The sequence below is a fragment of the Lynx rufus genome, unplaced genomic scaffold, assembly GCF_022079265.1.
Source record: "Lynx rufus isolate CCGP_SWC_20201006 ecotype Redwood Valley unplaced genomic scaffold, mLynRuf1.p SCAF_4, whole genome shotgun sequence".
NCBI lineage: Eukaryota > Metazoa > Chordata > Mammalia > Carnivora > Felidae > Lynx > Lynx rufus.
Window position 1 is genome coordinate 25077311 of NW_025814856.1, and position 11141 is coordinate 25088451.

Consider the following 11141-nt stretch of genomic DNA (forward strand, 5'->3'; position numbering starts at 1 on the left):
CTCTCTGTCTCAAAAATTAATAAACGTTAAAAAAATTTTTTAAAAAAAGTAAATAAACATTAAAAAAAGAAAAAGACTGCTAAGCATTAAATTATATCAGTTTGCTTGAAGGAAACTCACATTTTCTAGTAGGGCTTCTATCTTTCTTTAAATAGGCTGATTTAAGATTGACTGGACTCTGCAAAGTTGCATGAGGGCAAATGCTGTAGATAAGAAAAATGCCATTTAAAAATTCATATTTGTAAATGGGGTTCTATAAACTGGACTACTGAGGCTTATTTTCTTTATTCCTTAGGTTAGTCCCAGCTAACACAAAGTAAAGACTTTTATCCCTATACTGTAGCCTGGCATTGCATATATACTATCAGTAGCCAGTCACCTTATCAAATATTTGGTGGGTGGGGAGAGGGGAGGACAGGAACAGAAATTTCAAATGATTGCAAACTTCATCCTGCTTTTAGAACACAGTTGAAAAGGTCTATTTTCTTCGTGGTAAGCCAGGGGGAAATGTATGGCTTATTATTAGATACCCAGTAAGTAAGCATTCTAGTTGTAGGAGAAGGAAAAGTGGATACAAATAGAGCATTTGTGGACAGAAGTGACTTCCCAATTTGTTTTTTGAATCTTCAAGGTGTTTTTTCATCTAATCACAGAATATTAATTATATTCAACACAGTCCCTCTTGAAACACTTTATTTGGCTTTCAGCGAAGCTACACTGTCTATTCTCCATCTCATGAAATATGTGTGTGACCTTCAGCAGGTAACTTAGTCACTCCGGACCTCGCAACTACAAAAAAAATGTTTTTTAACGTAGTCGTCAAACCCTAAGTGCTAATTCTTGTATAACGCTCGTCGTTATTAACTACCACAAAAACGGCTGTGTCCTTCTGCGCCGGCCGGCCTGAGGCGAACCCATCCACAACTCGGAGAGGGCGAGCAGCATGGAGAACGCTATGGAAAGAAACTGGGCAACGCTTTCCAAGGTCGGAGGCAGCTGGCAATCCCAGTCGAGCTCCCCACGCTCTCGCGCAGGTCAGCCCGGCAGCGCTCGCAGACAAGAACGCGGGCTAGAATCCAAAAACACCACGACGACAACGCCCCAGCGACTTCCGCACTTTTCCTTCAGCCCCATAACTGTACTTTCGCTAAAACCATGGGAGTCTAATATTTCCCTCTGGCACCTTTACAGTTGCTTTATTCCCCCCTCTTTATGGCTTTATTTGAAGATAAAGATTAAGTTGGAAAGGATCAAAGACAGGTGTGGCTATGGAAAAAGGGATCAGTTGAGCGGCGTGGCGAAAGTGCGGAGCGGAAGCACTCCGAGCGCCCTCCCCATCCCCAGCCGGAAGTTGTGGGACTGAATGGATCACGGAGCCGGCGGCTGTAGCTCTCCAGTCTTCATCTGACGCTTGGCGGCCGCTGAGCCTCCAGGTTCATGTGGAGGCTCCCAGGCTCCCGCGCCGCGCTTCGTGGGGTCCGCACGGCGGTGGGGCGGCACACTCGGGCCGAGGCGGCGACTGAGACGGCGGCGGGAGCGATGGAGCGCGCTGTGGTGCGCTGTGTGCCTTCGGAACCGAAGCTAAGCCTGTCGTTCGCTCTGGCAGACGGCAGCCACAAGAACATGCAGCGCGACCAAAGCGAGCCGCTGGGTCGGGCCCTCAGCCGGATTGCTACCAACGCCCTCAAAGGCCACGCTAAGGCGGCCGCCGCCAAGAAGAGCAGGAAGAACCGGCCAAATGCAAGTGGCGGGGCCTGTGCGGGGCCTGTGCCGGAGCCGGCTGCGGCCTGCGAGCCCGTCGTGAAGCTGTACTACCGGGAGGAGGCAGTGGCTGAAGACGTGCTCAACGTGGACGCCTGGCAGGACGGCGCGGTGCTGCAGATCGGCGATGTCAAGTACAAGGTGGAGCGCAACCCGCCCGCCTTCACCGAGCTGCAGTTGCCACGCTACATCATGGCCGGCTTCCCGGTGTGCCCCAAGCTCAGCCTCGAATTTGGGGATCCCGCCAACTCGCTCTTCCGATGGTACAAGGAAGCCAAACCCGGAGCGGCGGAGCCTGAGGGCGGGAGCCCCTCGTCATTGTCTCCCTGTTCACCCTTTCCTAGTTGGACAGAGACGGGTGTGAACGAACGCGTCTACACGCCGTCCAATGCAGACATCGGGCTGCGACTCAAGCTTCATTGCACCCCAGGCAATGGGCAGCGCTTCGGGCCAAGCCGGGAGTTGGAAAGTGTGTGTCCGGTGGAGGCTGGGCCCGGTACTTGCACCTTTGACCAGCGGCATCTCTACACCAAGAAGGTCACGGACGATTCTCTCATTCGCACTGTGTCTTACAACCTCCTGGCCGACACGTACGCCCAGACTGAGTTTTCGAGGAGTGTCCTCTACCCGTACTGTGCCCCTTATGCCCTCGAGCTCGACTACCGCCAGAACCTCATCCAGAAGGAGCTCACGGGCTACAACGCTGACCTCATCTGTTTGCAAGAGGTAGATCGCAACGTGTTTACCGACAGCTTGGTGCCGGCACTCGAGGCCTTTGGGCTGGAGGGCGTGTTTAGAATCAAGCAGCACGAAGGCCTGGCTACTTTCTACCGAAAGACCAAATTCACTCTCCTTAGCCAGCATGACATTTCTTTCCACGAAGCCCTGGAGTCCGACCAACTTCACAAAGAACTGCTGGAGAAACTAGTTTTGTACCCGTCTGCGCAGGAGAGGGTGCTCCAGAGATCTTCTGTCCTCCAGGTAAAGTAGCTCCACCATTCTCTTTACATACACATCGATTTTTAGGGGCGTGGCAGGTTTTTTCAGATTTTACTGAAAGGTGTTCGCTCTTTTATCTTCAGCACAAAGGTTAGCTTTCATTCATTCATTGAGCAGATATTTATTGAGCACCTTTACTGTGCCACAACAAGCTGCAGGTTGCCTTGAACAGATTAGCGGACTTTCATAGTGCTTACACTCTTAATGGGAGAGCTCAATACGCTCAATACAAGAACATAGTAATAGCTAATATTTTCTCACTTCTTGCCAAGCATTGTTCTGACATATTTTAAAACTTGAAACAAGGGCGCCTGGGTGGCTCAGTCGGTTGAGCGTCAGACTTCGGCTCAGGTCATGATCTCACAGTTCATGAGTTCGAGCCCCACATCAGGCTCTGTGCTGACAGCTCAGGGCCTGGAGCCTGCTTCGGATTCTGTGTCTCCCCCTCTCTCTGCTCCTCCCCTGCTCACACTCTGTCTCTCTTTCAAAAATAAATAAAGATTAAAAAAAATTTTTTTTTAAACCTTGAAACAGGGGCGCCTGGGTGGCGCAGTCGGTTAAGCGTCCGACTTCAGCCAGGTCACGATCTCGCGGTCCGTGAGTTCGAGCCCCGCGTCAGGCTCTGGGCTGATGGCTCAGAGCCTGGAGCCTGTTTCCGATTCTGTGTCTCCCTCTCTCTCTGCCCCTCCCCCGTTCATGCTCTGTCTCTCTCTGTCCCAAAAAATAAATAAACGTTGAAAAAAAAAAAATTAAAAAAAATAAATAAATAAAACCTTGAAACAAAAAAATTGAAGTAAAAAAAAAAACACCACAAAGCTTTTAAAATTTAGGTGTCTGGTATGTTTAATTAAGTATTCCATAAATATTAATATTTTAATTTTGGCTCACAGTAATCCTGCCATTTCCATTTTACAGATGTTATTATAAATAGGGAAGTGGTCAAGTTTACTTATTCCAAGTTCACACAAAGTGAAGCCAGGATTCTTACCCAGTGAATTATATTCCATCATCACTGAGCAGAGTATTAAGCTGCCTTAGTTTTTAAAAAAACAATGTTATTTGTATATTTGTCCAGCGTTTTTAGCTAACTGGTTTTGTTCATAGTAAGATTTTAGAGTAGCTACTTTTTTTTTTTTTTTTTGAGCATCCAGTGTGTTTCCTGAACTTCTGTAAGCTCATTTAGTTGGATCCATACAACAGTCCCCCTTGAGGTGGATATTGCCTTTTTTTAAACCAGTGACCAAGCTGGCTTAGGAAAAAAGTATCTCTCTTCAGGTCACACTGCTGTGAATGTTTAAGAGTGGGGATTCTATCTAGGTGGACCTGACTCCAGAGCCTGCCCTTATCCACTTAAAAACACTGTCTCTAACCTTAGTGTTATCCAAAATATGTCCTTTTCTTATTTCCTGTATATGTTGAACTGTTACTAAGACATGTTAGGCTGAATGAATCCTATTCATGTGTATTCTAAAACTTGTAGCAAAAGTTTAATTTAATTGCGATCATACTTCATTAGTCAGGGAAGGTTATGAAATGTCCGTTCATCATATATAGTCTTAGATTTAAAAAAAACATTCAGGAAATTGGCAGATAGCAACTGAACTCTTGGCACTTGGTTTATTTTAGGTTTCTGTTCTTCAGTCTACAAAGGACTCTTCTAAAAGGATATGTGTTGCTAATACCCATCTGTACTGGCATCCAAAAGGTAGGTTTTATTGGTTTTCACAAGTGACATAACATGGTAACTTAAACTCAGTAAGGCTGTTTTACACACGTACATCTTTTTTGTTTCTTTCAGTTTTATTGAGATGTAATTGTCATAACAGCATCATGCAGTTTAAAGTGTACAGCATAATGACACATATTGCAAAATGATTACATTCATCACCTCATATAGATCTGAAAAAAATACATTTTTTTTTCTTGTGATAAGAACTTTTAGGATATACTCTCTTAGCAACTTTTAAATATACCGAATAGTAATGTTAACTGTGGTCATCATGTTGTGCATTACATCTACAGTACTTATGTATCTTATAACTGAATGTTTCTTTTTTACATTTGGACCGCCTTCATCCAATTCCCCTTCAAATATATATCTTGAATGTCACCCAGATACTGTATGTAGTTTTGGGGCTTTTTTTTTTTCTTTTAAAGGCAACTTTAAAAAATACTTACATTAATGTTTTTTGTATTCATAGGTGGGTACATTCGTCTCATTCAAATGGCGGTAGCCTTGGCTCACATTAGACATGTCTCGTGTGATCTGTATCCTGGCATACCAGTTATATTTTGTGGAGACTTTAATAGTACCCCATCAACAGGAATGTATCATTTTGCTGTCAATGGCAGCATTCCAGAGGACCATGAAGACTGGGCTTCCAATGGGGAAGAGGAACGTTGCAACATGTCCCTCACCCATGTCTTCAAACTGAAAAGTGCTTGTGGTGAACCTGCTTACACAAATTATGTTGGTGGCTTTCATGGATGTCTGGATTACATTTTCATTGACTCAAATGCCCTAGAGGTTGAACAGGTGATTCCATTACCTAGTCATGAAGAAGTCACCACTCACCAGGCGTTACCTAGTGTTTCCCATCCCTCTGATCACATAGCACTTGTGTGTGATTTAAAATGGAAATAGATTTGTGTTTAATGGAATTTGAGTCTCTTTCGTAGGAAATTTAATATGAATCAGAGCTTATATGTAACCTTCAAAGAGGAAAACTACACAGACACCGAGGCAAAATGTTTTTATTCTGTGTTCCAGTGTCTTCATTACATGACTGTTCATAATTGCAGTTTCTCTACTTTTTTTTTTCCTAAGGTTGAAGGAAAAACAAATATATTTATGACTACCAGGAAGAACACTGAATTATGTACATTTTATAAGTACTTTTTTTTTAGCTAGGAATTAAGAATTTTGTAAAAAAAAAAAAAAAAAACCAAAAAACCATTTGAATGATCCTATAATTTTTCTATCATAACACATTTCAAATTGAATCATGTTTGTATAATTAGGGGAAAAATGCATATGGGTTAAGGTGAGAGGCCTAAGTCTGACATGAATGAACATTAGGGTCTACCTCTACCTCAATTTGGTTAACAATTTAATACAACTTCAGAGCTTTAACGAAAGATTAAAATGTGCCATCCACCAAATGTTATTGCTCCTCATCTTTCATTTTTCAACCAACATAAGATATTTTAATTCTCTTATTTGTAGGATTTTACTTTCTAGTGTATGGTACAAATGAACACATTTATATTATTCTAGCCAGCTCATTTGAACTTTTAGGATGCAAGCACAGTTTAGTATTCAAAGTGAATAGCAACATAGTCAACTTGATCCCATTTTCTTTAATTATTCTTGCCCATGAAAAACGTCCATAAATCATCAAGGGTATTTGGCCATATGATATTAGAGAATACAGCATAATACATTACTTTATGAGAAACTGTCTACTGATATGGGGTTGACATTTTGGGAGAACCATTGAGCATTTCTATGCTGGAAGTATTTTTGAAATTGTTGGTCTTTATAAATAGGAGAAGGAGGAGTAGCGGATCTTTTGGGCATTTCTGAAATAAACTATTCTTTTTATAGATTTGAGCATTACATTTGAGTTATAGGAAAACACTGTATATAATTTATATGCTGTAAAAAAAAAAAGTTTAAATATGAAGCCAGACTTTTTAAAATTAGGAATTATTGTTTTACTGATTAGTTTCTAACCTAGAGTGGTAACTGGGCTCTTCTAACTCAGTTATCACCATACCTTATTTGTAATGCTTTAGCTGTTGCTTTTTGATGTTGAGGGTAACTGTAGTGTTATCTCCTACTTCTGCAATTAGTTTCTAGCTTAGACATGAAAAGCTCACCCACTTCAAGAAGAGTTCTGATTTTCCACAGTCATGAGAGTTTTTGTCTCAAATTCTTTAATCTCCAAACTCAAAACCATAAGAACTTTCCTCTTTTGATAAAGTAGGCTGTACTTCCATATTCTGCTCACTGTCCAATGTATTGTTAACTCTTAGTAAGTTTGAGAACAAGAATTTTACTTTGTTCAGATTGAACCTTGAAGTACTTAAAATACTGGAAAAGAAAAATTAAAGTGGCAGTTTCTTGGGATCTTTAGAAAAAGCTATAAATAAAAATTGATGCTACCGAATTGTGCCTTCCTAAATAACATTTTTGAGAGCATTTTAACATCAGTTTACAACTACATGAATATGTTAAAGCCAGAATCTGATTCTTTTGCAAAATACATCTTTTTTTTTTTTCCTTTTTAAAATGTGTTTTTGGTCTGCTTTCAAACATGTTGACAGGACCCTTAAAATAACTTGAAAAAAAGTTTCTAAGCAAAAAGTTGAGAAACATTTTGAAAGAAGAAATTAAGTTACATACTTATTCATGCTCATGAGAAAAACATTCGGATTCTGTATTAACAAACACCCTGGCTAACTAGATTGAACTCTAGTCAAAGGAACTAATCACTTATCAAAGATTCCACGTCCTGAGTCTTTTAATTTTATATTTACTGACTTAACAGTGTGATCTGATTATAGACAGGCATTTCAGAATAGGAGAAGGTAGATTATTGTGAAGTGCCATATACTCTGGTCAAATCTCCAGTATATAGATAATGTTAGTATGATTGGAGTCCAAAGTAGGGAACGCTAAGAAAATTGTATAAATAGGATACCAAAATTACCTTGTATTCATGAGTTAGAATAAAGTGTTATTCAGAAATGTTTATGTGCTTAAAGCCATGTTTGTGATTGAATTTTTCTATTACATTTGGATTTTTTAGTACATTTAATAAAGTATGGAAAGTCCAGCACCTCTATAGTGAACCCATTTTATGATGTCACAAGTTCTTGCTATCGGAATTAATATTCAAAAAATTTTATATTATTATAAATAAAATTATAGAACACTGTCCTCTTAAGTGAACTGTTACACAGTTGCCACTATAGACACATGCACTGGTAGTTTATAATATGTTAGCAAAAAAATCATTTCTGGCTGTAAATGTGATGTTCTTTAAAATTCTCAATACCAAAATCAGTTGTTTCAAATTTCCAAGTATTTCACTGTGTGGTGACTTTTCTGAGAACTAAGGCCTCATATCAGAACATGGTAGTTTTAGACTGGAGGTTTATCTGAGAAACAGTACAAAGGAGAAGGTTCAAAGAACACCACTGTAGGAAGATGTTCCTGGTGGAAGTTGACACCATTAGATCTCATATTCTCCAACTGTGAAATATAGGCAGAGGTTCCCTACAAACCTGGTTTGAGGGCAAATCCATATTAATGAATGTTAAAGGTTTGCATTACTAGTTGATCATAAAATCCACAAGACAACACAATAGGGGAAATCTTTCCTCTAAAAAATTATAGCCAACACTAGTTTTCTAATCATAATTCAAAAACATTTCAATGTTTTGCTCAATCTAGAACTTATATCTAGACTTAATTTAGGGTAAGGAAATAATTTTAAGAGCTCATTTGGGTAATCAAATTCTGTGGTCCCACTTAATGAGAAAGTATGCTTTAGCATTGAAGGTACTAGAGCTGTATTGGGTGATTTTTTTTTTTAGCACTAACTTGAGGATAAGTCTATATTTTGAGATGACAATACCAAAGCATGTTTTCAAGTGAAGTGAAATTCACATAAGATGAACCATTTTAAAAGTTATGATTCCACTGCATTTAGTACATTCACAGTGTTGTGCAGCCATTATCCCTAACTAGTTCCAAAACATTTTCATCACCCCAAAGGGAAACAGTGACCCATTAAGTAGTCACACCCCATTTCCTCCTCCCTTCCAGACACTGGCGACTACTAATCTGCTTTGTGCCTCAATTTCTCTGTTTTGGATATTTCATATAAATTGAATCATATATATATGACCTTCTGTGTCTGACTTTCCTTTATTTAGCTTAATGTTTTTTAAGGTCTTCCATGTTTTCTATTATATATATTCTATTGTATGGTTATACTACATTTTGTTTATCCCAATGGATGTTTGGATTGTTTCCATCTTTTGGCTATTGTGAATAATGCTCCTATGAATATTCACGTACAAGTTTTTGAGCACCTATTTTCAGTTCTTTTGGTTTGGTTATATACCTTTTGAGAAACTGCCAAAATGCTTTCCACAATAGCTACACCATTTTACGTTCCCACCAGTGATGTATATGAGAGTTCATTTCTCCACATTCTCACTGATATACGTGTTACTATAGTCATTCAAGTGGGTGTGAAGTGGTATTTCTACCAATGTATTTTTATCTTGTTTAGTTTAATTATGTCATTGCCCTCATGAACTAGAGTACTCACAATGGATTACCCAACCTCCTATATTTTTTTCCAGAGAGCTCATCTTCAGCAATTCCTACTCAATCTTCCAGCTTTTGTCAAGTTGCAAAGGTCAGTCCCATTGCTTCTTTGGGAGATAATTGGGAAGAAAAGCATAAAAAATACAGAAGTCCTGGAATGTAAATAAATTAGAAAGAATAAGCAGCCAAAGGGGAAAAAAAAAACGTCACTTAAAAAATGTAGATCTATGTCGGTGATTTCAGAGAACGAACTTACCAACATTGGCTTTTTTTTTTTTTTAATTTTAATGTTTATTTATTTTTAAATTTTTTTTTTCAACGTTTATTTATTTTTGGGACAGAGAGAGACAGAGCATGAACGGGGGAGGGGCAGAGAGAGAGGGAGACACAGAATCGGAAACAGGCTCCAGGCTCTGAGCCATCAGCCCAGAGCCCCACACGGGGCTCGAACTCACAGACCGCGAGATCGTGACCTGGCTGAAGTCGGACGCTTAACCGACTGCGCCACCCAGGTGCCCCAGTGTTTATTTATTTTTGAGACAGAGAGACAGAGTGCGAGCAGGGTAGGGTCAGAGAGAGGGGGACACAGAATCTGAAACAGGCTTCAGGCTCTGAGCTGTCAGCACAGAGCCTGACGCAGGGCTTGAACCCACGAGCTGCAAGATCATGACCTAAGCTGAAGTGAGACACTCAATCAATCGACTAAGCCACCCAGGCGCCCCTCCCACATTGGCTTTTAAATGGCTTAGCCATGCTCCACTATTACCTAACACTTTTTAAATCCCATTTTAGGTACAGAGTAGCAGATAGCAAGAATGCCTGAAGACATATCCCTGAAAAACTGAGATGGCTATGGCTGAATATAACTCACCAAGTTACAATGCAGAACCATAAAAAAGACTAAACTCTGCTTATTAAAAAAAAATTAGGTTTTGAAAAGAAACCTTAACAAGGTGAGCTTTAATAATACATTTTTTTTTAATTTTTTTTTTCAACGTTTATTTATTTTTGGGACAGAGAGAGACAGAGCATGAACGGGGGAGGGGCAGAGAGAGAGGGAGACACAGAATCGGAAACAGGCTCCAGGCTCTGAGCCATCAGCCCAGAGCCCGACGTGGGGCTCGAACTCACGGACCGCGAGATCGTGACCTGGCTGAAGTCGGACGCTTAACCGACTGCGCCACCCAGGCGCCCCTAATAATACATTTTTTAAAACACTGAGTTAATATATTAAAAATTATAATATGGAACAAAATTATTTTGTAAGTTGGCCATCTTTACACTGTATTAAATAATATTGAAGTCAGATGCTAAAATTAACTTTACATATAAATGATAAACATATCTTTAAGTTGTAGACCTTAAAAATACTAAATCTTCTAGTTCATCTGGCTGATGCCATCCTCTATAACAAGCACCTACCAGCTGGATTTGTGGTTCCACAACAAAGTCTCAGCTGTTAAAATCCATGTTCATATTTATTGTCAGTGTTAGGTTTTTCCTCATAATCTTCAATTTCCTAGAGAAACTTCATTGACAACAAACTATCATTCATCTCCATCTTCTGTCCATTTTGAGTTGATTGTATGTTAAAGGGTTTATGTGATGCAATCCATTTTGCCTAATAACTCACTCTACTGGTGTTAGATTGTTGCTGATGTCCATCTTCGTGTATTGGAAGTATTCCTAGTTTGCATTTTGCATCTCATTATTGTTCTTGAAACTGAAAACAGTTCAGTAGGGAATTGGATAGGCTTCATGTGGAGTTCTCATATTGAACAATATACACACTTTTAATAGTATTACATATAATCTTTATTTCCCATGTGGAATAGTTTGGAGAAATGGTGTATCCAGGGATGAAAGCATTTAGAAATAAAGTTGGCCTTCCTCAAAAGCTGGATTAGGTATAGTGTTTTGAATATCTTAAACCAAAGAAAAATATTTCTGCTGAAGCTGTAAAGTTTTTAAGTACTCTAAATAATGGAATTATATTACCCTTTTCATCCTTTTATTACATACCTAAAACAATCTG

At 39.7% G+C, this 11141-nt stretch overlaps 1 protein-coding gene across 2 annotated transcripts; it reads left to right on the top strand.

The window, feature by feature from the left end:
• Positions 1 to 1392: 1392 nt before the first annotated feature.
• On the top strand, positions 1393 to 9330 carry PDE12 (phosphodiesterase 12). Of its 2 annotated transcripts, none has more exons than XM_047096533.1 (3): positions 1393 to 2742; positions 4387 to 4465; positions 9142 to 9330. In XM_047096533.1, the coding sequence occupies exons 1-3, from the start codon at positions 1438 to 1440 to the stop codon at positions 9267 to 9269; spliced, it is 1512 nt and encodes a 503-aa protein (XP_046952489.1). In that variant the 5' UTR covers positions 1393 to 1437; the 3' UTR covers positions 9270 to 9330. The 2 variants fall into 2 exon arrangements, with proteins under 2 accessions (XP_046952489.1, XP_046952488.1); XM_047096532.1 differs by lacking the exon at positions 9142 to 9330 and adding an exon at positions 4962 to 7712.
• Positions 9331 to 11141: the final 1811 nt, after the last annotated feature.